This window comes from Aspergillus piperis (genome assembly GCF_003184755.1).
Source record: "Aspergillus piperis CBS 112811 unplaced genomic scaffold BO85scaffold_33, whole genome shotgun sequence".
NCBI classification, from domain to species: Eukaryota; Fungi; Ascomycota; class Eurotiomycetes; order Eurotiales; family Aspergillaceae; genus Aspergillus; species Aspergillus piperis.
In genome coordinates, this window is record NW_020291623.1 from 32960 (window position 1) to 60214 (window position 27255).

Sequence of the window (27255 nt, forward strand, 5' to 3'; positions counted from 1 at the left end):
GTCTATTAATTCTTCTATGCTCTTCTCAATCATCCACTCCATATCTTTGCTAGACCGGCTTGCGCCCTGACATGCATTATATAAAACCATGTCCATTTGTCCTCATCTGTTTTGTATATCCGTCATATAAAAATGTCTTTTTTTTTTATTATTATTATTTATCTTTCGCTATTTGGCTTCCTATACGGTTTTTATAGGGCATGGCTCATCTCTCCCGTACATATATGCGTGGGTAGCATATATATTTCCAGCTAGTACTTATAGAAGCTGTCGCAGTTATTCGCTTACTAAGTCTATGGCTCTTACTATGTATGAAATGTTCATCTTGGGACGTAGTGTTAACGAGTACTGGGAGGTGATGAGGTAGTATATGTTCTATATGGGCAGTGGGTGGCAGTAAGCGTGTAAAGACGGCTATTTATCTTTACGGCGGTGTTAAACTTCCAACGGTGGTAGCAGTAATGGGATCGCGGCTCTCGAGGAGAATACAAGATCTAGCAGTTATTCGTTGATAATTCGAATCCCGCTAGGTATCGGGGCATGGGATTGAGAGAACTGGTTACTTTGATTTGAGATATTGTAAAGCTTAAGGCTCTTAACACGTACGAGCGAAACAGCAGGGGGAAATCGGGAAAAGGGGCGTGGGGGTGAATAAAAAAGTTGAAATAAGACACTGTATCTTGCTGGGGGTGAATAAAGAGAGAATAAAAGAGAGGTAAATTCCACTCAGCCCCTTTTCTTCGCTCTCCAAACATCAAACTCCGCCGGCCGACCCACAGGATCCCGAACAAGTGGAAGATATGTGCCGGTCCAGACCCTTCGCACAGCTAAAAGCAGACCTTCATAAGCGTTTCCGGGTAGTATTCGCACACCTGAACTGGCACGTCGGGGACACAACTGTTTTTGATACACAAGAACACACACCACCCCTCTAGGACTCAGGGGCAGCGGGCTTGGGCTCCTCGGCCTTGTCCTCGGGGGCGGCGGCGGTCTCCTCCTCGGGCTTGTCCTCCTTGGGGGCAGCACCCTCGGCATCGTTGCCATCAGAAGAGGTCCACAGAGTGAGGTTGTCACGCAGGAGCTGCATGATCAAGGTGCTGTCACGGTAGCTCTCCTCCGAGAGCGAGTCGAGCTCCGCAATGGCGTCATCGAACGCCTGCTTGGCAAGGTGGCAGGCACGATCGGGGGAGTTCAGGATCTCGTAGTAGAAGACGGAGAAGTTCAGGGCGAGACCAAGGCGGATGGGGTGGGTGGGGGTAAGATCAGTCTGGGCGACATCGGTAGCATTCTGTATGATTATTAGTGCAAGTCCTCCAGTATAGCACGCAATTTGAAGAGCTCACCTTGTAAGCCTCATGGGCGGCGGTGGCAGCGACCTTGCGCTTGTTGCCAGAGGCAAACTCAGCGAGGTAGCGGTGGTAGTCACCCTTCCTATAGTTCGTACAACAGTCAGCCTCTGCTCTCTCTATACCTGCCAGTAAATGTTCGTTCCCTGGAAGCCAAGACTCACATCTTGTAGTAGAAGACCTTAGACTCGCCAGTCTCGGCCTTGGGGATAAGGGACTCGTCCAGAACGTCGAGGACATCCTGGCAGACCTTCTCGAGCTCGGTCTCGATCTTCTGGCGGTAGTCACGGATGATCGAGACGTGCTGCTCAGAGCCCTTGGACTCCTCCTTCTGCTCAATGGAGGAGATGATACGCCACGAGGCACGGCGAGTACCGACCACGTTCTTGTAGGCAACGGAGAGAAGGTTACGCTCATCGACGGAAAGCTCGCCTCCAATCTGATGCGGGGTCAGCTTGATCCACGGGTAAAAGGGGGTTACGGGGGGGAAAAGGGGGGGCTTCTCGTCAGACGGAGGTAAGGGGGGTTCATACGTTGGCGACTTCCTGCATAAGAGTTAGCGATTATGCTTGTTGAGAGCCCAGGGGCTGACAGGCGGCTACTGACCTTCATGTACGTGACCATCTCTATAGGCGGTAGGGATCAGCATGTGAAGCCAACATGGCAGAGCAGTAAACAGGCATCTTACCATCGTAGCGCTCAGCCTGCTCACAGAGCCGGGCGAGGAACGTCTTGCTGCAGAAGGGTGTAGTGTCAGTGTTGCTGTTGTCGGGCCACTGGTCGAGACGGGTCTGGATCCTTACTTCTCACGCTGCAAGTAAAGGGGGGGGAGAACAGTTAGCTGAGTCCAGACTAATCGCGACGCAACAACTGAGAAAACACAAGAGAATTTCCCGACATAGGAATACATGCGGCTAGGGATCAAACGGCTACAACTGGACGGACGCCAGGTGAAGCCGCCAGAGCAGAGAGAGGGGTCAGGCTGAGGGGGTGGAATAACATACCTCAGAAGTCATAGTAGGCGATCTGATGGAGATAAGGGGATTGGGAAAGACGGTGGTTGGTTTGGTAGAGGGTGAAAAGGAGAGAGTAGAGGTGCAAGATACCGAAGTAGAGCACGAGACAACGGAGAATGGGATGAAAAGAAGATGGGAATCACGAGAGGTTTGGCAGATGTGATCCTCCAGCAACGAGTGATGGACGGTGAAGGTGACGACCAGCCAGCTTTAGCGAGAAGCGGGCGCCTCGTCTGTTTGCGATGTTTGCTCTCGCAGCCTCAGGCAGGGTAATGGTGAGTCAGCAAGCAAATCTCCTGCTGGTCACCTGCTTCCGCCGGTCACTGGACCCTGACGTAATCTAACAATAATCACTCCGGGTTTAAAAACCAACTAGGCAATTAATGGTTAGTGCCTCCTTAGTTGAGCGGTCGCTCTCAATTATTAGTGAAAGACTCCCAATTATGCGGCATAGTAACATCCTAACATCCCCCAAACGGGGAGAGATTATAGTAGCATAGTAGGAGCTGTAAATAGAGATTTCCAGAATTTCATGGCCCGGAATCGACTGAGGCAGCCATGAATACTTCCAAGAGCCTGGGTGCAAGAGTTGAAAACCATAAGAGGGCGGCTAATGATACCAGTTCATGTGGGAGATAGATCATACTTATTTTCCCCTTGAGTTGAATCATCATGCTCTTCCGTTCATCAGGACCAGAATCGCTCTGGTCCCCTTTGTCTTTTTAACTGCCAAGGTCCTATTCTGCCGGTTATTCTCTACCGCACAACCGGTGAAGATGTTATACGTCGCGCTTCTCCACCCTCAACGGGCTGTGGTACCGTGAGCTGTGCTCCGTATCTCCGATGATCGTCTATTCAGAACCGCACGAGACGAAAAAAAAAAGAGATGTTGAGAGCCCGGCAGATGACAAGTTCACCGGTTATTGCCCGATTCAAAAAGAAACCCTTAATTTACTATCCCAATTAGGCTGACCGTGCTTTTGGCCATGCAAACTAAGAGACAACTATGGGTTTCCCTACTACTAAATACACCCTTCCTGAGCGGAGATTACGCAGGACTGCAACAACCACCGAAACAGGCGGGCTGCTGAGTCAAGACATTGGAGTTTCAAAAGGAGAACCACCAAATATACCGCTGGATGGTATGAAATCACCTTCTGGAGCAGTGTGGACGGGCCCTCTGCCCTACAGGGCGTCTACAAGGGCCGGACTAGGCAAGCTGTCGTACCGTTTGGTGTGGATGGGTGGAAGATCGATGACTTGTTTGGGGCAGGTGCTCTGGGTCCGATACCATGGCGGAAAGCACGGAATCGAATCAAAATCTACGAGAGACAAGAGGCCTCCACCGGTGTTATGCAGCACCTTCCAATCCGAGGAGTGAGACCCCGCTAAATGGGCGCCAAATGAACCAGGATGACTGCGAATTGTATGGGACGAGTGGTTTTTAGTTCGAGTCTTGGGGTCAGCCAGGAAGGCATCATCGTTTCGCAGTGGAGAGTGTATGGTATTGTTATGGCCGAGCGGTGGGTTTCTCGCTTGCAGAGAGAGAAGAGAGAAATAGAGACTTGAGGGAGATAACGCTGAGAATGAAAATGGATACGTAGGAAGATTATTTAGAACTATTAAGAAGGCTGTGCAATGTTGGGGGGAGAATGCGTCCCTTTCTTTAATTTCTTTTCTTTTTTTTTCCTTCACCCTTTTTTTCCTAATTGATCAGTTTTATTTTCTTCAGCTAAATTATTTTTCATGAACTTTCATGAACATGAAATATAACAGATACACAGCTATAGAACCTTTCTAGGAAGATGAGTGTAATAATCCGGTCGTAAAGACTACTAAACAGGCCAAGTGACTCCAACGCCCGGACTCACAGAAGCACGGTCATGGTATGGTTCAGCCCTGTCGGATTGGAACCGGCAATTCTGGCGCAGCGACGGGGGGGAACCAGATAGGATCCAGACACCGCAACTGAAGAGAACACGTTGAGTGCCTGACAAAGCCGCCTCTGGTTCACGGTTCCCGAGCCCCCAGAGGCAAAATCCCTGGCCCATCATTCGGCCTTGTATGGAATGGGGAAATTTATTTATAAATTATAAATCAGCAGTTTTTGCCATCTTCTCAAGAGAATACCCCGTTTTTTCTTTTCTTTTCTTTCTTTCTTACTTACTTCATTTCCTTCCTTCCTCCTTGGCTGACGGTATCTGGTGTATTGATTGGTCTTGCCCGGTATTATTAACAACGGTACTATCTGGTGTGTCCGCTTTCCGCTTCCCATCCTAACCTACTATCTATCTACTACTCTTCTAGATCCTTCCCGCTAAGGGACTAACCTCTCCGACTTGATTGCAGTGCCACTCACTAGGTCCCAAGCTTCCGGCCACTTGGCGCGTTCATGTCTTGATCTGGGTTATATCCCCGGTCACTTCCCTTCCTTTTCTCTCTCTTCTCTGTTGTTCCCGCTCCAGGCCACCTTGCGCTTTTCTGGGGTCCCAACAACATGGAGCACTCCTACCTCTATTCCCCAGCCGAAGTGCTGGACCATTTTGACGTCAAGGAGAGCTCTGGTCTGTCGCAACAGCAGGTCTCTCAATCGAGGAAAAAGTACGGTCCTAACGGTATGTTGCAGCTTTCCTTCCCCATGGGCAATGTCGCAGGCACTAACTTGCGGTTCGAATCTTCATAGCCCTTGCGGAAGAACCACCAACCCCTCTCTGGCAACTTGTGCTGGAACAATTCAAGGACCAACTGGTCCTGATTCTACTGGGCTCCGCTGCTGTATCTTTTGTTCTGGCTCTTTTCGAAGAAGGAGATGACTGGTCCGCCTTTGTTGACCCCGTTGTGGTATGAGCTCGAAAGCCTCCCGAGTCTGGCGCGCCTCGACCCAAGACACTAACGAACCCTGTTATTCCATAGATTTTGACGATTCTGATTCTCAATGCCGTGGTTGGTGTTACCCAGGAGAGCAATGCTGAGAAGGCTATTGCTGCTCTTCAGGAATACTCTGCAAACGAAGCTACTGTTGTCCGTGATGGCGTTACCAAGCGTGTCAAGGCCGAAGACCTGGTTCCCGGAGATATTATCGTCGTTGCGGTTGGAGACCGTGTTCCAGCGGATTGCAGGCTACTTGCTGTTCACAGCAACAGCTTCCGAGTGGATCAAGCCATCCTGACCGGTGAGAGTGAGAGTGTGAGCAAGGACGCCCGCACTGTTCATGACAAGCAGGCCGTTAAGCAGGATCAAACCAACATGCTCTTCTCTGGTACCACTGTTGTTAATGGACACGCTACCGCCATTGTGACCTTGACCGGTGGATCAACCGCCATTGGTGACATCCACGAGAGCATCACCTCTCAGATCTCGGAGCCAACCCCACTGAAGCAGAAGCTCGATGATTTTGGAGACATGCTGGCCAAGGTAATTACCGTCATTTGTATTCTGGTGTGGATCATCAACATCGAGCATTTCAACGACCCTTCCCATGGAGGCTGGACTAAGGGAGCCATATACTATCTTAAGATCGCGGTGTCTCTGGGTGTGGCTGCCATTCCCGAGGGTTTGGCTGTGGTCATTACCACCTGTCTCGCACTTGGTACCCGCAAGATGGCTCAGAAGAATGCAGTGGTCCGTTCGCTTCCCTCTGTGGAGACTCTCGGCAGCTGCAGTGTGATCTGCTCCGACAAGACCGGAACCTTGACCACCAACCAAATGAGCGCAGAGAAGATCGCGTATTTGAATGCAGCCGGCACCGGTGTTGAGGAGATTGATATTGAAGGCACCACTTTTGCGCCTGAAGGTAAAGTCACTCGCGATGGAAAGGAACTCCAGAACGTTGCCGTGTCCTCGGCCACTGTCCGACAGATGGCGGAGGTCATGGCTCGCTGCAACAGTGCGACTTTGGCCCACGATGCGAAGAACGGCTCATTTTCCTGTATCGGTGAACCTACTGAGGGCGCACTGCGTGTTCTGGTCGAAAAGATTGGCACCGATGATGCCGCTACAAATGCGAAGCTGTTCCGTCTCCCCGTCTCCCAGCGACTCCACGCCGCAAGCGCGTACTACGAAGCTCGCCTGCCCTTGAAAGCAACCTACGAATTCTCGCGTGACCGGAAGAGCATGTCCGTGCTCATTGGAAATGATAAGGAACAGAAGCTACTCGTCAAGGGCGCTCCCGAGTCTATCTTGGAGCGGTGCACACATGTTCTTCTTGGATCTGACGGCAAACGGGTGTCTCTTACCAAGTCTCATCTTGATAGGCTCGCTGCTGAAGTTGTGGGCTACGGTAGCCGTGGTCTTCGTGTGATGGCTTTGGCTAGTGTCGACGGTGTCAACAACAACCCTCTGCTTCACAACGCTCAATCGTCCCAAGACTACGCCCAGCTGGAACAAAACATGACCCTTATCGGACTTGTCGCTATGCTCGATCCCCCACGCGTTGAGGTCGCAGCTTCCATCAAGAAGTGCCACGATGCTGGAATTCGGGTTATCGTCATTACCGGTGACAATCAGAACACCGCTGAGTCGATCTGCCGTCAGATTGGTGTCTTCCACGAGGGCGAGGACCTCAAAGGCAAGAGTCTCACTGGAAGGGAGTTTGACGGCCTTTCGGAGGCTGAGAAACTCGAGGCTGCTAAGACTGTGTCTTTGATTTCCCGCACCGAGCCTAGCCACAAGTCCAAGCTGGTCGATCTTCTCCAATCTCAAGGCCATGTGGTTGCCATGACTGGTGACGGTGTCAACGACGCCCCTGCCCTGAAGAAGTCGGATATTGGTGTGGCTATGGGAACAGGAACCGACGTTGCTAAGCTGGCTGCTGATATGGTTTTGGCCGACGACAACTTTGCCACCATCACCGTGGCTGTGGAAGAGGGACGTTCCATCTACAGCAACACTCAGCAGTTCATCCGCTACCTGATCTCTTCGAACATCGGCGAAGTGGTGTCGATCTTCTTGACCGCCGCCTTGGGCATGCCTGAAGCCTTGATTCCCGTGCAGCTTCTCTGGGTCAACCTTGTCACCGACGGCTTGCCTGCTACTGCGCTCTCATTCAACCCCCCTGACCATGATGTGATGAGACGCGCCCCCCGCAAGCGCGACGAGCCCCTGGTTGGCGGCTGGCTTCTGTTCAGATACATGGTGATCGGTACTTATGTTGGTGCGGCTACTGTCTTCGGCTACGTTTGGTGGTTTGTGTACAACCCTGAGGGTCCTCAGATTTCCTTCTGGCAATTGGTAAGATATGCGTCGTCTAGTCTACTTACTTGGTTTTCATCCCGGCCTTGCTAATTTCTATGTAGTCTCACTTCCACAAGTGCTCCTCGCAGTTCCCTGAGATTGGGTGCGAGATGTTCTCGAACGATATGTCCCGCTCGGCCTCTACTGTGTCTCTTTCGATCTTGGTCGTCATTGAGATGTTGAACGCCATGAACGCACTCTCGTCCAGCGAATCCCTTCTTACGTTCTTCCTCTGGCACAACCCCATGCTGGTCGGTGCCATCGTCCTTTCGATGGCGTTGCACTTTGCGATCCTGTATGTGCCCTTCTTGCAGGGTTTGTTCTCGATCCTGCCCCTGGGCTGGATGGAATGGAAGGCCGTCGTGGCCATTAGTGCCCCGGTTGTGTAAGTCAATCTCTTGAATCTCCCTCTACCTGGCGAGAATGTTTGCTGACCGAAACCAACTAGGCTCATCGATGAGGTTCTCAAGTTCGCGGAACGTCGTCTGTACAATAACGTCCCAGCAAGATCTACCGTCGAACAACAGAACGGAGGAGTGGGGAAGCCTAAGCGGGCGTAGATTTGAGCAACGAAGTGATGACTCGAATATGAGGGGGTGCATTGATGATAGATATAGATATCGGCCCTCCAGCCCTGTTATATTTTGGTTTTCTGCTGTTGGGTGGTTGATTACATGTACGTAAAACATGTTGGATGTTCTGATTGCATAAGAACAACGAAGAGACGACTTGTGTCTGTATCTGAATTCTCCTGAATTGTGATTATCTGATCGTATACAAGTTTGGGGAGTAATTGAAGGTCACGTTGTCCAGGCCCCGTGACGTGGACAGGGGCCAATACAGCCATTGCCTCAAAATAAGAAAAGTAGCACTACCACCCGTACTCTGGACCCAGCCATTGCGATCTCACTTGCGACTGGCTGAACCCGGCTAAATCCACTTAGTGGCCTCACATCAATGACTTTCCCCTTGCTAGCAGGCAGCAAGCTCTGATTATGTCGCATATGCAGCTGAACGTGCATGGTCAGTCTTGTCAGTCAGGTTATTAGCCTAATTCCCGCGACTGCGGAGTAAGAGGAGCAAAAAGGATATAAGGAGGGAGGGACAAATAGGGAACTTGGAAAGCCACCTTAACCTTTTCTTTCTACCACTAGCAGGGCAAGCCAAAGCCAATAAGCCATCATCGCTAACTATTCTCAAGTCACCCAACCAGGCTCTGATCGATGCGGGGGAAACCGCCGAGATGAAGTTCACGGCTGCTGCTGCTACCCGCCACTATCCTTGACCCTCGCGCTTCACGAGGAATGTTACCCTGAATTGGACGCACCTCGAGCAATCGGGCTGACCTCTAACGGCTAAAGATTGGCTGCGCTACAACTCATGGGATGTCGGCCCGTCTCGACTCCTCACTGGTGGATTCTAACCGGTGATCCTTCCCAAGGATTGTCTGGATTTGTGGGGAAGAAGTCTGGGGATGGCGGTGCTACTGCCCGTCTTTACGCTTGGCTGGCGGGGCCTACAGCACCAATTCTAGTGAGAGGGGAATGAGGGGGACTCTGGGGAGAAGAGAAAGAGTGTATTTTCTGGGGTGATGCCAAGGAACATGCTCACATGGCTTGCAAACTTGATGCCCTCATGCTGAACGAAGTATTAGTACATAAGGAGCTAGGGTGCCAATGTCTGGGGCTTCTTCTGGCGTTTGAATCCCTGCAAGCATTGCTTGTCTTTCCTTTCTCCCACTGCTTCGGTATATTTCTCTTTTACTTTACTACAGTTTCACTTTGCTTTTATCTATCTCCTTTCATCATTGCTCTGGGCTTAATCTTCCCTCCCCCACAGCATGGGGTTTCTAAACTTCCTCAAGACCCGGTCTGGGTTCCGGGTTGATAATAGCAGGACTACTTCTGCAGCTACCCTGACCTTACGCCAAAGTCTTTGGCCCTTGACCCTTGTTACTATACTCTTCTTTCTCTGGGTAAGCTGTGCACCAGCAGCCCAACCATTACTCGATTCGATCTGCTAACCCAACTTTCAACAGGGCTTTGCCTACGGCCTGCTCGACACCCTCAACAAACATTTCCAAAACACTCTGAATATCACCCGGACACGCTCCTCGGGTCTTCAAGCAGCCTACTTTGGGTCAGACATTTGCTAAGCTACGTACATGTTGCGATTCAACTGATGGTCATTAGTGCTTATCCACTTGCGTCCTTGGGATATGCAAACTACATACTCCGTCACTTCGGATACAAAACCGTCTTCATCTTCGGGCTCACTCTATATGGTATCGGTGCCCTCTGCATGTGGCCTGCAGGCTTGAACCGATCGTTTGGTGGCTTCTGCGCTGCTACCTTTGTTATTGGCTCGGGCCTTGGTTCGTTGGAGACCGCTGCCAACCCCTACCTTACCGGTTAGTCAACCATCCATGTCCCATCTCCAGCTGATACTGTGAGAGGAAATAACCTAAAAAGACCCCCCCCTGCTAATCACTGAAATGACCGATCAGTCTGTGGTCCACCAAAATACGCCGAGATTCGAATCAATCTCGCCCAGGCGTTCAACGGCATCGGCACCTGCGTCGCACCAGCCCTAGCATCATACGTCTTCTTCACATCCACCGAGGATGACGTGAACGCTCTCAAACGAGTACAATGGGTATATCTAGCCATTGGCATCTTTGTCTTCGTTCTTGCCGGCGTCTTCTTCATCTCCACAATCCCCGAAGTAACCGACCAAGACATGGCCTTCCAGGTAGCCGAAACGCACGTTGGCGAACAGGATAAACCATTCTGGAAACAGTATCGACTCTTCCACGCCACGTTGGCACAGTTCACTTATACCGGCGCCCAAGGTACGAAACCCCTTCTCCTTACGGGCCCTTTACACTACTACTAAAACACTAACCACTCCTGCTTGCTCAATAATAGTTGCCATCGCAGGCTACTTCATCAACTACGTCGTCGAAACCTGGCCCGGAACCACCAGCGCCACCGGCTCCAAATACCTCGCCGGCGCACAAGGAGCCTTTGCAATGGGACGATTCCTCGGCGCGATCATCATGAGATTCGTCAAAGCCCGCTGGGTATTCCTAGCCTATCTCTCACTGACTGTAGCATTCATTGCCGCATCCATAACCCAACGTGATCAAAAAGGCATAGGTACGTTTCCTCAATCCACCCCAGTCCAAACAAAACCCAAAAAAAGAAAACCCAAGCCAACATCCTAACTAACACACAAAACCCCTATCTAGCAATGCTCTTCTGCACCCTCTTCTTCGAATCCGTCTGCTTCCCCACCATCGTCGCACTAGGTATCCGCGGCCTCGGCCGACACTACAAGCGCGGCTCAGGCTTCATTGTCGGCGGAGTATCCGGTGGTGCCGTCGTGCCTCCAATCCTGGGCCATGTAGCCGATATGCGAAATAGTACGGGCTTTGCGATGATCGTTCCGACGATGTTCATGGTTGTGGCGTGGACGTATGCCCTCGCGGTGAACTTTGTGCCGGCGTATCGGGATATGGTTGATAAGGTCGGGGAGAGTGAGATTGGGTTGAGGGATGAAGCTGCTAGTGTCAGTCCGAAGGATGTTGAAAGTGGTGGTGGTGGGGGGCATGGGTTGACGGATATGGAGAAGGAGAAGGGAGAGGAAACTGCGAGGGAGGAATATACTACTACTAGTAAGTAGGTGGTTTCGGTATAAATGCAGTGACTAGTAGGCGCTGCATAGGGTCACTTCACATTCGTCATGAAATTTCATGTTGCTTACGATCTCGTAAATGCTTTACTATTCTGCTTACTATAAATATTCATATACCCTTGATGCGAATGTGGGCATTAAAAGTGAAGTCTATTCTATCGAGAAGTTAATCGGGCATATACACAACCCAGAATCAAAAAGGCCGAGAGCGCGCAATGGACGGTGGACAGATCCAAACTGCGTTGATCACCGAGACTTGATCCTCGTGTCTGCCTCTAGGCACCGGCTTTGCGTGACACCTCGTCCAACTAAGATCCAGAATTTGAGTATCTCAATGGGCAGCCGTATGTAGTGGATATCTCTAGAAACAAACAAGTACAAGCAGGAAAGGTATGGAGACAATAGGGAAGGGGTGAATGATAAACGCATAATAGGGTACACAGAAAGGAAATGCAAAATTGTGCATGATCCGATGTCCTGGTCAGAGAAGATAAGCTTCAATCAAGGTCTTTAAAGTAGATAGTATGAAGGAAGGGTAGAAGGGGAAGGGGGTAAAAATAAGGAGAACAAGAGGGATGGGATGGTATACAAACGCCTCCCAACTCGTCATCCGATCATTATTTTGCGCGCCGCATCATGAAGAAAAAAGGCTAGAAGAACAGAAGAGAAAATCAATGTCCAAGAAATTTTAGCTCCTTATAGACGCAAAGAAAAGGGGTATAAATGTGTATGAGAAAACAATAAATCAAACAAGCCAACAATGTACCCAGCGAGCCTGTACTCTATGATTGCTGTAGCTTTTGTATTCGGGACTCTCCGTTTCCTAGACTCATGACTCCTAGGATACGGTGACACTGAAAACTCCTGGGAGACCGCATTCTAATCGGGTGTCACTCAATTAAGATGTATTGGGTGGGCGCGGAGTCGACTCGAGTTCTGCAGCAGGAGCTAGAGTCGGTTTGCCAGTTCGCCCGAAGGACGATCCCGCCAGATGTCCAGCGCCTGTATGGTCTTCCGAGGCAGTGGAGTCGACTGGCGAGCCTGGCCCTTCATCTAGGCCATCAAAAGTATCGACTTCTTCGATATCTTCCTCCATGTCCTCTTCCTCTTCTATTATTTGGCTTTTTCGTGTCCCAGATCGAGGTGCTGCTGCGACCGCAGGGCCTCCAACCCCTATGTCGCCATTTGGGTACTCAGTGCTTGTCATTCCACCCGATACCATCAGATTAGCTGTATGGACCATAGGCCCCTTGAAAGCGGATCGTTTTCGACGTGCAAAGACGAGGCTTGACGAAGGGGAGTAGAGCAGTGGCGCTGGGGCTGCCTCGTTGAACATGTTATTGATCCTCCCGTTAGGGTCATCAATGTCACGGAAACCGTTCTGCGTGCCTCGCACCAGACGGATATTACTGGGAAATCGGGCAGACGCACTTGGCGTCGTGGGAAGGACTTTGACTGATGTGTGAGGCGACTTCGAGATTCGAGCCGTTGGGGTCGACGCTGAACCAATACTATTTGAAGAAACGGACGATGCTTTAGAGTGGCTGTGGGCATGATGGATGCTGCGGATGGAGGACACGGAAGAAGAAGTGGACTTGCGACCACGCAGACCTGCGGAGGACCGCCGGTATGAACCTCTTGGGGTAATCGGAGATGGCGAGAGAGAGTTTCTCTGGCTCGTGCTCAAAGGACGATTGTGGCGAGGGTAGGAATGGCGGTTGTTCGGATAAGAAGCACTGCTCGGGGCTAAGCTGCTGGCATTCGATGAGCGCTTGATCTGTGTTGGCGTCAACAAGTCACCAGAGTGCGCGGTGGCCCCAGATGCCGAAGTGGGCTTCTTTCCGGTATCCTGGCCCTTGGCCGGGCTCAATTTCTCGGAGAGAAACTTGCGATGGCCTCCTTGACCCCCAGCCGCCTTGGCATGAGGAGATTTGGCTCTCTTTGCAGACTCCACAAACCAGTGTTTCAACGAGGCCAATTGGCTTATTATCGGGTACTGGCGGCGACCGGTGCGGCGTCTAAAGATGCCATTGTTGTGCTGGGCCAATTCAGGCTGCGATGCGCTCACATGCAACGTGCTCGGCCGTCGTGCTTGATCTTTCGGTGGTGGTGGGGGACGCTGCCGGGTCGAACTAGCAGAACGAATGGAATCTTTGTCAATGGGGGGCGGAGGCGTGCTAGAATCTGGGGACTGCAGGGGTGTCGGTTCGGGAAGCATTGGCAGCTCTGGGACAGCAAGCTGAGAAGGGAGACTCCGTCTGTCTCGCCGTCCTCGCTCACGAAGATGAGTGTCTGCGGCGTGGCCCTCTTCGTCGACTTCCACAAGGGCGGCCGAGATCTTTTCCAGCCGACTGCTTGCTGCACTCAAGCGGCGAATATTCTTAGCTTCCGCTTCACGCTCGCGTCGTTTACGCTCCCTCTTCTGCTCTTTTCGCTGCTCCTTTTCGATCAACAATGCCCACCAACCAGCGAGGGGGTCACAGCGTTGAGAGAGAACGCTCTCGACAACCTCATCGATGTTGACTCCTGCACTCTTCATGCGCTGCAGCGTGGTCCTCTCCAGAGGGGTCGAGAAGGCGGCTGGGCGCGGAATCTTGAGTATCGCCAACTGTTCGGGAGCATGCTCTGCAAGAAACGGATGGGCAAGGATCTCGTCCAGACTGGGTCGAATAAGGGGCCGCTTCGAAAGGAGTAGATTGATGAGGGCTTTGGCATCGTCGGGAAATTTATCGTTGAAAATTGCTTCTTCACCAAGAATCCGAGCCTTTGTTACTTGGTCGTCATCATCATCGAATGGCAACTCCCCAGCAAGCAAGGCGTAAAGAATGATACCCAAGCTCCAGACATCCACCTTCTCGCCAGCATACTTCTCGCCCTTGAGCATTTCGGGAGCGCTATAGCATACTGTTCCACAAAACGTCTGCAAGTAACTCGCCTTGCCTTCATATTCGCGAGTGAACCCAAAATCGCACAGCTTCACGTTCTCATGTTTGTCGAGTAAGATGTTCTCTAGCTTGAGATCACGGTGGACGCAAGATTTGCTATGGACATAAGCAACGGCACCCACTAGTTGCGTGAAAATTCGCTTGACTTTGTCTACCGGCAACGGACCATGCCGAAGGAGATAGTTGTACAGCTCATCACCTGCTCGAGCGTGTTAGCGGTATCCTACTACATCTACAGCAGCATCTCGCCACGTACCCGGGCAGTACTCGAGAACAAGCCAGACCAGCTTTTCCGTCACAATGACTTCGTATAGGCGGGCAATGTGGGGATGGAGGAACTGGCGGTGATGATGGATCTCGCGTGCCAGGTTTCGGTCTTCCTTACTCGAAGACTTGAGCACCACCTGCGCGCAATCCTGTCAGGTCTATCTAACACATAAGTAGTGGGCTTTTTCATAGACGTACCTTGGAGCCATTGGTAAGCTTATGTGAGGCAAGATATACTTTGCCAAAGGAACCCTTCCCAATTAACCTCCCAAGCGTGTAGTTTCCTACAGTGCGAAGATCCTTCGAAGAGAATTCCCTATGAAGACGATTGTTGTTAGCATCCAAGCTGAAGGCGAAGGCGAGGTTTTGGGGGGGTTTGCTCACTCCAGCAGTGCATTGTATGATTGGGCAAGCTGTTCATAGCGCAAGATCCCAGTCAGTTAAGCCATCTACCACGACAAGAGAAAAAGGGATTCGATCCTGGATCGGGGACGGAGTCTTGCATGTGTCCCGAAAGAAAAGAGAGATGGCGGAGAATAGGACATGCGCATTGCAGAGGATCTTCGACCTCCAAACTTAAAATCAAAAAAAGCCGAGACGCACCTTCTCTTTTTGTTTCTGGGCCTGGACCTCCGCTCTCGTCCTCGGAGGTGGCATGTGTTAAGATTATCTCCGCCTGTCTGGGGGAAGTCCGCGGAGATGGAGTATGCGTGTCTGAGACGGTTCTGTGCAGGATTGGAGTGGTACTAAGTTGTCAAGGGTGGCCATCCAACGCAGGGAGGAATATATAGAGAGTGAACCGAAGGCCGCTGTCGCTCCGGTTGTAAGGGGTGGGGGTTCCAGGAGATCGCAAATCGACGCCGACGTGGGCGGAGAAGGAGTGGAAGGTATCAAGGAGGCGATTGTTCGGAACAGCCGACGGAATACAAGAGTATATGATGACTGTCTAATCTGTGACAAAAGGAATGAGGGGCGGATAGCTCGAATGAAATTTGAGGCACGAGGGAACGTAGGATGGGCGCGCAAGTCGGTGGTGGTAGCTATCTAGTAGCTAGTAGTCGACAGGAGTGTGGAAAGCTCGGAGCCGCAATAATTCGGAGAAGGAACGGGCAGAGTAGGGGAGGCTGATAAGGGATGATACACTAAGCTAGATAGTAACAGATCCAGCGAACGTTAGTGTTGTTTCAGGAAGGTATGTGGTTCTATAGCGACAAGCTGCAAACAAAAGTGCGGGAGTGGATGAAGGAGAGAGAAGAGAAAGCGATGGAGAGAGCGGGGGGGAGGGATGTTCTGGAAAAGAAGGCAAACACATACCAGCCAGACAAACTCAATAAGGTTGATGATGATTAGTTAGTAGTAAGGCAGGGCCCGTAGCTTGAGGGGCAATCTGTACAGCGATGGAATGGAAACAATAAATCCGGGATTAAATGACGACAGGTGCTGGGCAATTTCAATAAAGCAGCAGCCAAGCCAGCCAGCTAGCCAGCAGACAAGCAAGCAACCAAAGTACTAAAAAAGCACGCCTCAAATTCTCTAGCCAGCCGACCAGCAAGCGAGCAGGAAGTTGAGGGTGATGGAGGGGGGTAAAGGAAAGGACAGGAACGGTGATAATAATAGTAGTCTTGGTAATAAAAGTAGTAGGAGGACTGGGTTAGGAGAGCCTGGCAAGGACGGAGTTGGGGGGGTGGACTGACGACAGCCGGCAGGGGCGTGCATGAGCCCAGGGGAGAGAGAGAGGGAGGAGACTCACTATGTCTGTCTGTGTGGTGGTGGTGGTGGGTGGGTGGGTGGAGTGGAGTGGTCAGTGATGATGATTGTGATGATGATGAGCAGATAGAATTGTGGTCCTCAAAACAATATACTGGCTAATTAAAAAAAAAAGAGTGTGATTGAACAAAAGTATAGAATGTGACAATGATGCTGAAAGGAGTGTAAGAAGGATACTAACCAACAGTAACTATTCTACGTACACTGGAATGATTATTATTATTATTATTGTTTGTTTCTTTTCTCCCCTTCCTCCTTTCCCCATAAAAAACCCCCGAAACCCAGTTCCAACAATAATAGTAATTTTATTATTATCATTATGAAATGTCAAACCCACGATTTCTATTTCTATTTCTATTTCTTCCCCTTCTATCTTCGCATCCATACTAGTATTTTATTCACTGTTAATTAATTACTCTTAGCCGCCCGGCCACATTTTAGCCGGTGGGAACGTGGGCCGTTTCTGTCATTGTGTTCAGGCACCTTTGAGACTGGCTTTGCATATCCTCCCTCTATTACTATCTCATTTTCCATTACTATTTGTTCTTACCAAATTCTATTATGGAATTTTACTACGGAGTAATAAATAAGACTTTCTACCCAGGAGAATTTAAGATTACTCCTGATCCTTCGAGATTTTTTCTTTCCTCGATAGTCAAAATAGTACTTTTTTGTAACTATCACCCTCTCCCCCCCTCTCCGATTAGCATAACTATGCAAGATACTCTGTACCGTTCTGTCCGCCGTTCCGAAGGGCCGATGTCATCGATCCCGGCCTTGCTTCCCGTTACAGGAAGGAAAAGAAGCAGTAATTGGGGGCATATGTGGATCATAACATCATAACTACTAGGAGTAGCTAGCATCATTCATAACTACGTACTTAACTGTAGTCTAGTCAGCCAGCAGCCCCTGAGTTTCCCTAACTTAACAGCCGTTCTCAATCAACATCGTCATCGCTCTTAGTCAACCTTGCGCGGCGGTCCCTAACTAATTAACTCCCGGCAAATCCGACCCCCTGATTACTTTGACAGCTTAAGAATAAGTCGACACTTAAAGCTCTGATAGGGTCTTCCGCTTATGACATGCCTCCCTAGTTTCCTCTAGTAAACGCCCCTACCACACGTATCTGGTATGGATTGTCCATCTTCTTTCACGGGCCTGTCACTTCAGAGATTGAATAAGTTGTCATAGAAAGTACTGGAAATCAGTCATCACATCATACGATGACTGCATCACATCTGTGACATACTAGTCTATAGGTCATAATAACCCGATATGGGAAGGGGGGTCACCTTATCTACACAGTAAAGGCTAGAAGATACATAAGTACAGTAACTTCAAGTTGGCTCATTACTGTTGTGTATATAAACAATCAATTCATTCAGTATGGTTGGGGTATATGACTGACAAGTTCCATCTCACCGAGACCCGAGACCCAAAGCTTCCGACCCTATTCGATTAACCCATCACTTCAAACCCCTTCTTTCCACCAAGGGAGAGACTGTAGTTGCTGCACGGCCCGATGGCTCATACACAGCGCTGGATCAACCCCATCTAGCCCTTCCTCTCCCTGGAACGCGAGGGCGACCATCCCAAAGTAGGAATGGAGGAGATCTGTAATCGTCAGTCAGCGAGGAAATTACCAGACATTAATAACACCCCCAAGGGTACCAACCTGGTGGCTCGCCCACACCCTTTCCAAAACCGCCGATGATATGCTGCGTTTTTCCGAGAAGATATTGCCGATTCCGACTTGTGTCCACGAGGTCTAACCTATTCATCATCTGTCCACCAACGATCGGATCAGTAATGTCACTCTCTCACACAAACTGTGATTGCTTACATCTAATGTTGCCAGGTTCCAGAATGAGTAACATGTATCAGCATACTTATTACATCGCCCATTGAAGCCTGCACATCGTAGATCCTGTTCCGTTGGTGGCGGTATAGCGGGGAGCTTATCGAGGCTCTCATCTAAGCTTACTTCTTCAACAGCCTCCGGTACCGGTTTCGGAGCCTCATTCACCTCAGAGCTGTTATCATCGTCCGAGTCCTCCTCGGTGTCGCCGAGTTCTGTGGTTTGTCTGGCAACGAGCCAACGAACCAAGGTCTCGAATTCGTTCGCGCCTGGAGAAAGGACTGGCGGTGGCTTCTGATCCTTTGCCATACGACTTAAGAATGTCAAGGCGCCCATTGCGCAATACGTATGACCGGCTGCGGGGGTATACGAGTAAGCTGCCATTCTGTAACAAGAAAGGGGGGGGCCCAATTCTAAGCAGAGCGAGACATCTGAATATAACGTACAATGCGCTTCACAAAAGGGTGCTTCACCCATACCGCCATCATATGCCTGGAATAATGCATCTCAGCATATGTCACGTATCAGATTATACGGAGTTAAAGAGTGCAGGTCACTTACTTGACATGCCTGAACAAACGCGGCCAGCTTGTCCACATCAATGTCCTTGATGCCATCCACATCTGCCCCGCCATTCCCCCGCAGAATATACCGCGTGCCTGCCGCAAAGCAGCAAAAGCGGAGATCACCACCACCTTCAATCTTCCCTCCCGGACCCAGCACCTCTCCAAAGCTTCCATTATCACGCTGCAGGCGCGGCAACCATTGTAAACACTCCCTCCGCTTCACTCGCGATAAATCATCGCCCAGGATGATAAGGAGCTCCAGCGCAAAGAAGGTAGAGGGTACATTTGCCGGATCCCAAGCTTCATTATCCGATGTCCGATTCTCCGCGCCAAAATCCGTTCCGGTGAAGGCTCGAAATCCGCCCGTGGGAACCTGGCAGTGGTAGATCCAGTCGATGTAGCCTTGTCGCTCTTCGGGGGTGGTTTTGCTCTGCAAGACGCCGAGCAGGTCTAAGCCGGCGACCGTGAAAAAGGCGAGAAGCATGCGATTGGAGTCATTGGAGGTGTATAGGCTGGGAAGGAAGGTTTTGAGACATCGTAGGAAATACTTGATGTGTCGTTCTTTGGTAAAAGTGACTGGGACGTCGGTCATGATGTCAGTGCCCGCGATAATAATACCAACTTCTCCCGTGCGGAGCTCTGGCCATATAATGTACGTTAGTATAGAGGTATAGAGAGTGTGCACCAGGAAGGAAAAGGGGACAGTAGCCTCCTCCGAATAAGCCGACAAATTGCTTTTCTTTGAGAGGGGGGTGGGCTTCCGCTAATTGTTGGTCTTGCGCATTCCCGGCCTGCTCTTCTCCATCTCGATCGGAGGCTGCCAAAAGTCCAGCCCCACTCGGCCGCCGGGGAAATTCAATTCTCGTTCCCCAATTCGAATCTCATCGGTCGAAACAATGTTTTTTGTTGTTCACAAATGAGACAGCTGCAGAGCTCAACCTCTCGAATACTCTCTGCAACCCGGCTGTGATACATTAACGCATGTGTTACACCAGAAAATACTAGCTGACTGCCCGTTACAGCCATTCAATCAATCCAGCATGGCTCTCCTTTCCTCCAAGACCTTGATCCAGGCACATGCCTTGTTCCTGTTCGTGCTGGCCGTGTACCTGACCAGGTCGCCAGAGGTCGTGACCGAGTCTGACCTCGTCTTCATGCTGGGGGAGTTCTTGAATCTGGTATGTTTATATTTTAACATCTTCATTCGCCCCCTTGATACCCTCCCCCCCGGTCGATTTACTAAATATCTCTCTCGTTCAATCAATTCAGGAGGCGACCCCTAGTATCTCCCGACCTCAGTCCCCTTTCGCCCTATGTGGTGTCCTCCTCGTCGTCGATGCCCTGGTCGACCTCATTCTTGTGACCAAGATCCCGCAAATTAACGAGATCCTGGCCATGGCCCAAGCCGCCAGAGTGCAATCCCCTATACCAGTGGCAGGGGCTGTACGCACGAACCCCTTCATGGCACGCTTGACCTCGCTTTACTCGGAGATCTGGACCCTCCTTTCCGCTGCTCGTTTCTGTATCTTCTTTGCCGTTTCCTTTTTCATATACCAGAGTCAACCATCAGCGTGGGGAATGGATGCCGCTACCGGAATGGGGAACTACGGCACTGCCGGTGCCGCTACACCGGGTCTGGATCAGCTGAAAAACAGGGTGGTATTCACATATGGCTTTATGGAAATGATGTTTTGGTTATGGGTAAGCTTTCTCCCTCCCGCCCCTATGATTGCTCCCCAGAGAAAGCTCTGGCGGGTACGCCAATGCTATGGTTTGCTGACAATTGATAGATCTTCATCACCCTCAGGGAAGAGCGACAGGAAGCAGCTAACCGGTTCGTGGAACAGGACCGGTAGACGAATCCATACAGTTGGCATGACCCTCGCACTACTGAGTATACACCTCTATTTGTAGGCTATACAGCAACCACTGCGGCAAAAGACATTGTGACCTTGATTCCGATTCTATCATACAAACTAATAAGCATATTACAGTTAACTGGGCTGGTCCAGTTCAATTTTGCCAGCCTTCGCGAAAGGCGATTATTTGTAGGACACTATTCTGCCGCCCCGAAGATAGGACAGAACCACTTTTGCTCTTAATAATCATCACTCGTAGCACCATCAGGTGGCCCGTTATCCAGTGCCCTTTACAGAAGCAATGCATAAAAGGCTGCCCCAAGGATTGCAGCAAGGCCAGCACTGCTATCTCCCAAGATAATACCAGCCGCACTGCTAGCAGTCGCATTACTTGCGGCATTCTTATCAGTTGCAGTAGCGCCCTGCGTTTTCACAGACTGAGTGTTGCTTCCTGTTTTGGTAGCATTCGCCGCACTGGCAGAGCTGGATGAGTCGAGGCGGGTTCCGTTAGCTGCACCAGTCGCGGTAGTAGTCGCAGAAGCATCAGCCGTTGTGCCCGTGGTCTGCAAAGTAGCACTCGCGGTGTTTCCACTTGTGCAACTAGCACTTTGGGGGAGATCAGTTACGCCGGCGCCACCGCAGATCTGCTGTGCGAAATTGAGAGCAGCTGGAATACGAATAACCCATTAGAAGCCGTCATTAAAGCCGAGCCGGCGCCATGTACCACGCGGCCAGATAAGGGGTGAGAATATTGGGAGGGAAATTTGGACATACAGGTCTGATCCTCCGCAGAGCACGTAGAAGCAACGCAGCAAGAAATACCAGTGATGAAGGACTTGTCGGAGCAGATGCAGTTCACATCAATGGCCTTGCAAGTTTTGGGGATAGAACCGGTGGCGCAGTCTCTCTGGGATCGGGTCAGCTACATAGAACCAGCAATACTCAGGCAGACAAGTTGTCGTAACTGGGACTTACCGCGCAGGGTGGAAGGCTGTCCATCCCCTGGCCAGCTACCAAGCCTAGGCCAGCGAAAAGAGCCAGGCTAACGTGGTAGAGCTTCATCGTGTCTTCTGAGGTTTGACTAGCGGGGTATGAAATGGGATAGAGAGATGTTGGTTGATGGAGAGACGATTTGGGGTTCGAAAGAAGGCGAGGGGAGAATAAAGTGGGAGAAGGGGAGAAGAAGCAAGAAGTAGACAAAGTGGTGGAAGTGGAGGGAATGTGACACATGAATCAAGTGAAGAAGGAACGATTGGGGTCGAGCCAACAGTATTCACCTCACTTCCTTTCCTGGCTTGGAAGGCACTCCAGAAGTGATCCATAGCCAAGAGGTCTGTCTTAGTATGATTTTGTTGCGTATTTAAAGCTCCTTGCCTTTGGAGACTTCAGCTAGAACCACTACCAAATACTGCTACACTTAGTATCTATATCGATGAAACCTGTCCAAGGAAAGTGCTCCTAGTTCATCAATAAGAGAGGATGTCCGTTGTTATGCTCATCATGTGAGGAGATAATTAATAGGACACTTGGAACGAATTCAAGGGCTATCTATAATTTTAGGTTGAAGCGGGCCCCAGAAAGTATCCCTGGTGGGTTTTGCTCCGATGGCGGATGGCCAATCCGCTTGTTATACATAATGACAACACTGGACATTGTACTACTTCGTACTACTTCGTACTTCTCGGTTGCTGCCCATGCCATTGACTGGCGGCAGAGGATAAGGGAGGTGACGAAATGGGTAAGGAAAACAATAGTTCATGAGACCATCGTCGGAATCCCGGAGGAATGTAGTTATGCATGCCAGTGCACCGAAGTAACCACTGAAGTTGGACAGAAACCAAGATATCTATCTACTCTTATGTCTAAAGTACGAGCCACCTCCAGGAGGGGAGGAGTCCACTTTGCCCGCCACTAGAAAGGTACTCTAACGGATGGCCCAATCGTGTATGAAGATCCCCCGAGCCAATTGTTGATCTTCCAGCCAGGGTTACTTGTTAAGTTGGAGATTTCAGCTGGACTTGTCAAACTTTCGAGGCCCCAACATGCAGGCAGTGTTCATTTCAGGTGGTCTTCTGGCCCTGATCAGTATCCCTTGCATTTCAATCTGGGTGGGCATCGGGGCCATGTTTCAGTCTTGAAATGAATGTCTCCCCAATTGCTTGCAGCCTCGGATTATGCATGCATGCATGAGCAGCTGAGGAGGGCGTCGATGTGAACAGGGCTGATCACTGCAGAAGGATTGTGTGGCGCTTATTAGCCAATATAAAGTTTCTCTCAGCGTACACCTTGTAAGGTGTAGGCTTGATTCGACCTTCAAGAATTTGCAAGATGTGCTAGTGTCTCTTTGTGTATCACCCTGATGTCCAATAAGACAAAATTACACATGATTGGTATGAGTTATTATGTATGATAGACTTGCCGTGTCTGATAAATGAGTTATCCCTTTGAGTTACACTACCTCATCCGATCGACATCCTCCAGACAAGTACTTTCAGAAGGATGATCAGAAGGCTGGGGTCCACGATCCAATTTTGGGTCTGGCCGCCCCCGTTAGAAATAGAGTACTAGACTAGTTCGTTCTTTCATAGCCAGTAGTAAATTCACCCGGGGCCTCCTGACCCGCACCCACCAATTTGGTTCTTGATGCTATACACGAACTAGGGTTTGCAATTATTCATTACTACCGCCGCCCTTGCAGAACGAGAATGTCCGCTCGGGACAACCCATCATTTACGAATTTCTGGAAGGCAGAAATTCCCCGCAAACTGCATTCCCTCGTTAAGGAATACTTCATTTGTGAACACTTTGCATGACGAATTCCCCGCCTGATCCTCGTGGGACCTTGATTTCTCCTTCCAGAGTCCCCAGCCGGAGGAGTCTAGGCGTCCGACCATCAACAATAGGCTTCCTTGTCTATCTTTCGGTTGATTCCACCTTAGCCGGTGACTGTTGGCTCTGGTTTCTTACTGTATCTGCTTGATTACGATTAAATAATACCATGGGGCTTGGCGTGTTGGATACCAAGCGCCCTCATGTACCAGGTAGGAACCATCTCATACACAACCATGCTGGTCTCTGCAAAATACACTGAACACTGCTTCTGAGTAGGGACTACGGACATACTTGAGCGAGAGCACTCCAACAATGAGCCGGTCATTGACTTGAATCTGAAATACGATCGGTCGGGCTCTGTACCCATCCTACTTGTCCCTCAGCCAAGCGATGATCCCAACGATCCATTGGTGTGTTGAAGTCACTCTTTAGGAGCTACGAGCTACATGGGAAATAGCTGACAATCTCGAAACAAGAACTGGCCACTCTGGAAGCGCGATGTCACGCTTCTGGTTCTTTCTTTTGTCGCGGTGCTGTGCGCAACGACAAGCTCGCTGATGGCTGCCAACACCGTAACAATTGCTCTTTACTATGGCAAGAGCTTCACCTCAGTCGCGCTTCTAACCGGGTACCATCTCTGTGGTGTTGGAGTGGCTGGGATCTTGATTGTACCTACAGCACGAGTTTGGGGAAAGCGTCACCTCTTCCTGCTCGGAAATGCCTTGATGGTGGTGAGCTGTGCCTGGGCTGGGGGGAGTAAGCACAACTACCAGAGTCTGTTATGGGCTCGTATTTTCCAGGGGATTGCTCTTGCTCCATTCGAAGCTCTGGTCAATGCATGTGTCGGTGACTTGTTCTACGTGCACGTGAGTATAAATCGCATCTCACGGACCTCACAAGCACATGCTGATCAAGCAAACAGGAACGAGGCAAAAGGATGGCACTGTCCAACGTTGCTCTCTTTGGTGCAGCCTTTCTTACGCCAGTACTGGCGGGCAAGATCACACATACCCTTGGATGGGACTGGACTTTCTACCTGGTAGCCATTTTCGCGGCGGCAGCACTACCTCTCACATTCTTCTTTGTCCCCGAAACAGCTTTCAGGCGACCGGACTACTTGAACGCTGACTTCGAATATGCCATCGATCGCTCCGCCTCGGAAGTTCAGCTCAATGATATCACAACGTCGGAGGCTACTCCAGGGCCCGACAATCAAAAGCAGACCTCATCCGCAGTCGAGCATCACCAACCTACGTCCTCACAAGAGCTACCCCGAAAGAGAGAGTCAGAAACACCAGCCAAGGTGTCCTACCTCCAAACTCTCAAACCCTTCAATGGACGCAAAACCGACGAGAGCTTCTTCAAGCTCCTCTTACGGCCCTTTCCCTTATTCTTCCACCCCGCAATCCTTTGGGTAAGCCATGCCGCAGAAAGCCTCATCAAGCCACAAGCATACGTTTTAACCATCATACCAGGCATGCTTGATCCAGGGCGTAATCATCGGGTGGACCGTATTCATCGGTGTCGTCCTAGCCGCCATATTCCTCGGCCCACCCCTATGGTTCAACGAGGTGCAAACCGGGTACCTGTACACGGGGGCCTTCATCGGTTCCATACTGGGTCTGATCCTATCGGGCCTTCTCTCCGATTCGATGAACCGCATCATGATTAAACTCAACCGAGGGAAGTACGAGCCGGAGTTCCGCATCCTCCTCGTGATCTTCCAATTGATCTTCTGCGGCGCCGGGCTGTATGGGTTTGGTATCATCGCTGAGGATGTCGCGCGATATGGATGGCTGGTAGCGGACGTGTTCTTCGCTCTGGTTATTATAGGCATGGTGATGGGCGCTGTCGCGAGTGCGCTGTACATTGTCGATGCACATCGTAAGTATAGCTGCCAGGTGCGAGATCTATTATGGTTCAAAGCTGACTCCTCCAACAGGCGAGATTGCCATCGAGTCTTTTACATGCATGCTGGTGTTCAAGAACATGTTCAGCTTTGTGTTGACGTTCTATGCTTATGACTGGCTGCTGCTGAATGGCATCAGGCCGGCTTTCCTGGCCATCTCTAGCATTCAGATGGGAGTCTGTGCCTTGAGCATTCCGATGTGTAGGTGTTTCTTGCTGTTATTCCTACTCGCCCGGGGATGGACTAACGTGTTTCTAGATACCTTCGGTAAATGGAATCGCTCATTCTTCAGCCGCCATGATATTCTGAAGATGCTGCACTTGCGGTGAAGGTACACGATCTACGGATGATGATCTTTGATTATTTGCTTCTTTTTTCTCCCTTGTTAAGAATACCCCTCATTAGATTTGACAATAACTTTCACCGATCGCAGCTATATACATTTTTTAGCTCGACTCCAAGTTTAGAAAAAAGAAAAGATAAGAAAAAGAAACAAAAGTAAACAAAACAAGACCCGAAGACTCCCGAGGCTGGAAGGACTCGTCCCGCGTGACCTCTCCGGACAGGATTGAATTAGCCAAGCAAGTAGAACCACAGTAAACCCATGGATGGATCCACTGACGAAGTGGTAGAGTAAGGTAGCATTGGGGAAGCTCCGGAAGCCATCCAAATGCCTGGAATCCGTCAACCGCGGTTCAATGCAGCCCAGCGAGCCACCTAAGTACCCACAACCGATGAAAAAGACCACAATAGAATGAGGAAAAACAAGAGCAATAAAAGAAAAAGAAAGAAGAGAAAAATCGAATGGAGAAAAAAGAAGAGTAGACAGAAAGAGAGTCATCAGTTTCATAATCTCATGGTAACCATAATGGCGTTCCGACATATCCAAAGTCCAAGAAAAAACATGCGCGCAATTAATAGTTCGAAGCAAACACTGTGTCCGATGCAATGACCGCAATCGTTGCAATCTAGAAAGTTCCCAGTTAGTTAGAACATAATCCTGTAGACTGTATAGATACTGTACGTGGTATTATGCAGTATATATACTCTATGGAAAGAACAAGAGAGGAACTCACCAAAGCCATATCCACGCCGGGAGTAACAATCACATCCAGTACAGGGCGATACCCAAGGCGAGACGCAGGCATAAGCGCCAATTTCTCATTATGGCGAATACTCTCCTTCACCTCGGCAATCTTGCGATCCCCATCCACGATATCAAACAGCGCCAGCACATTTCCATGCCGTTGCACTTCCAATGTCAGGGTACGCTCCTCAGGCTGCTTCCCATCCGCCGCAGCTACATTGTCGAACGTGATGGTGAAATTGCAGTTCCCCCAGCCGGCGGCACTGAAGGATGAGCGCTGGACAGCACCTTTGGCTATCGGGCTGGTTGGGTTACTGCCGGGTAAGGTGACGGACCAGTTGTTCTTGAAAGAAGTCTTGCGGTGTAGTTCGAAGAGTGGGAGGCCCGACGCATCGCGGAACTCGCGACAAGGTCGGTTGCTGAACTTGCGCCCTGTAGCGGTGTAGAGCGTCATGCCGTCGGCATCTTGGATTTTGTATGCCACGGCGGATTGGGCATCGCCTTGTGGACGCACAATTAGGAGGGTCTTGGTGTCGGTAATGTGGTCTTTGCGAATGGCGATGGGGCGGCCGGGGGCTTTGAGGGTTCTACGGATTTTGGATTTCGAGGTGGGGAGGGTTGGGAGGAGAGGAGGTTGTTGTTGCTGTTGCTGCTGTTGTTGGTGGGAAGAAAACCAGAACATGGTGGTGGTGGTGGTGGTGGTGTGGTGTGGGTGGGTTTCTGTTTGTTTATGGTGTGGCGGAGGTGTAGTAAGGTGTAGGTATACAACTGGAGCCTGGTAGGCTAGTAGCTATATTTATTGGGGAACAGGAATTAGGAGGATGAGGAATACGAGATGTGAAGGTGAGAGAGGGAGGGGGGAGAGAGGGTGAGAA

General features: G+C 50.4%; 10 protein-coding genes across 10 annotated transcripts; 4 read left to right on the forward strand and 6 right to left on the reverse strand.

The window, feature by feature from the left end:
* Window positions 1–843: 843 nt before the first annotated feature.
* Window positions 844–2622, reverse strand: BO85DRAFT_206869 (14-3-3 adaptor artA-like protein). Its single transcript, XM_025654578.1, has 8 exons — window positions 2245–2622; window positions 2150–2157; window positions 2035–2081; window positions 1953–1972; window positions 1880–1891; window positions 1511–1785; window positions 1344–1431; window positions 844–1288 (listed from the first exon to the last, which is right to left on the reverse strand). The coding sequence occupies exons 1-8, from the start codon at window positions 2254–2256 to the stop codon at window positions 932–934; spliced, it is 819 nt and encodes a 272-aa protein (XP_025510164.1). The 5' UTR covers window positions 2257–2622; the 3' UTR covers window positions 844–931.
* A 1551-nt stretch (window positions 2623–4173) lies between these two features.
* Window positions 4174–4802, reverse strand: BO85DRAFT_454142 (uncharacterized protein). The gene has a single exon (XM_025661211.1). It carries the CDS (start codon window positions 4414–4416, stop codon window positions 4198–4200), a length of 219 nt encoding a protein of 72 aa, XP_025510165.1. The 5' UTR covers window positions 4417–4802; the 3' UTR covers window positions 4174–4197.
* Window positions 4639–8209, forward strand: BO85DRAFT_206782 (calcium-transporting ATPase). Its single transcript, XM_025654576.1, has 5 exons — window positions 4639–4977; window positions 5046–5203; window positions 5276–7591; window positions 7657–7979; window positions 8043–8209. The coding sequence occupies exons 1-5, from the start codon at window positions 4860–4862 to the stop codon at window positions 8152–8154; spliced, it is 3027 nt and encodes a 1008-aa protein (XP_025510166.1). The 5' UTR covers window positions 4639–4859; the 3' UTR covers window positions 8155–8209.
* A 1079-nt stretch (window positions 8210–9288) lies between these two features.
* Window positions 9289–11407, forward strand: BO85DRAFT_206785 (putative l-fucose permease). Its single transcript, XM_025654577.1, has 6 exons — window positions 9289–9569; window positions 9633–9733; window positions 9787–10004; window positions 10101–10445; window positions 10522–10752; window positions 10845–11407. Exons 1-6 carry the CDS (start codon window positions 9435–9437, stop codon window positions 11276–11278), a joined length of 1464 nt encoding a protein of 487 aa, XP_025510167.1. The 5' UTR covers window positions 9289–9434; the 3' UTR covers window positions 11279–11407.
* A 546-nt stretch (window positions 11408–11953) lies between these two features.
* Window positions 11954–15404, reverse strand: BO85DRAFT_207147 (non-specific serine/threonine protein kinase). The gene is made up of 5 exons (XM_025654579.1): window positions 15106–15404; window positions 14887–14915; window positions 14701–14818; window positions 14492–14639; window positions 11954–14437 (listed from the first exon to the last, which is right to left on the reverse strand). The coding sequence occupies exons 1-5, from the start codon at window positions 15157–15159 to the stop codon at window positions 12189–12191; spliced, it is 2598 nt and encodes an 865-aa protein (XP_025510168.1). The 5' UTR covers window positions 15160–15404; the 3' UTR covers window positions 11954–12188.
* Window positions 15405–17740: 2336 nt separating this feature from the next.
* Window positions 17741–19285, reverse strand: cdc43 (protein geranylgeranyltransferase type I subunit CDC43; the record flags this gene model as incomplete). Its single annotated transcript, XM_025661963.1, has 5 exons — window positions 17741–17883; window positions 17945–18053; window positions 18113–18504; window positions 18574–18619; window positions 18689–19285. 5 exons carry the CDS (start codon window positions 19283–19285, stop codon window positions 17741–17743), a joined length of 1287 nt encoding a protein of 428 aa, XP_025510169.1.
* A 224-nt stretch (window positions 19286–19509) lies between these two features.
* BO85DRAFT_207240 (uncharacterized protein) lies at window positions 19510–20628 on the forward strand. Its single transcript, XM_025654580.1, has 3 exons — window positions 19510–19871; window positions 19963–20394; window positions 20484–20628. The coding sequence occupies exons 1-3, from the start codon at window positions 19734–19736 to the stop codon at window positions 20547–20549; spliced, it is 636 nt and encodes a 211-aa protein (XP_025510170.1). The 5' UTR covers window positions 19510–19733; the 3' UTR covers window positions 20550–20628.
* A 214-nt stretch (window positions 20629–20842) lies between these two features.
* Window positions 20843–21614, reverse strand: BO85DRAFT_493149 (CFEM domain-containing protein; the record flags this gene model as incomplete). The annotated part of the gene is made up of 3 exons (XM_025663814.1): window positions 20843–21219; window positions 21327–21459; window positions 21528–21614. The coding sequence occupies 3 exons, from the start codon at window positions 21612–21614 to the stop codon at window positions 20843–20845; spliced, it is 597 nt and encodes a 198-aa protein (XP_025510171.1).
* A 1552-nt stretch (window positions 21615–23166) lies between these two features.
* Window positions 23167–25835, forward strand: BO85DRAFT_207293 (putative MFS transporter). The gene is made up of 7 exons (XM_025654581.1): window positions 23167–23593; window positions 23661–23794; window positions 23861–24250; window positions 24307–24798; window positions 24860–25268; window positions 25327–25494; window positions 25552–25835. The coding sequence occupies exons 1-7, from the start codon at window positions 23551–23553 to the stop codon at window positions 25620–25622; spliced, it is 1707 nt and encodes a 568-aa protein (XP_025510172.1). The 5' UTR covers window positions 23167–23550; the 3' UTR covers window positions 25623–25835.
* Window positions 25836–26207: 372 nt separating this feature from the next.
* On the reverse strand, window positions 26208–27062 carry BO85DRAFT_384411 (uncharacterized protein; the record flags this gene model as incomplete). The annotated part of the gene is made up of 2 exons (XM_025656550.1): window positions 26208–26261; window positions 26370–27062. The coding sequence occupies 2 exons, from the start codon at window positions 27060–27062 to the stop codon at window positions 26208–26210; spliced, it is 747 nt and encodes a 248-aa protein (XP_025510173.1).
* Window positions 27063–27255: the final 193 nt, after the last annotated feature.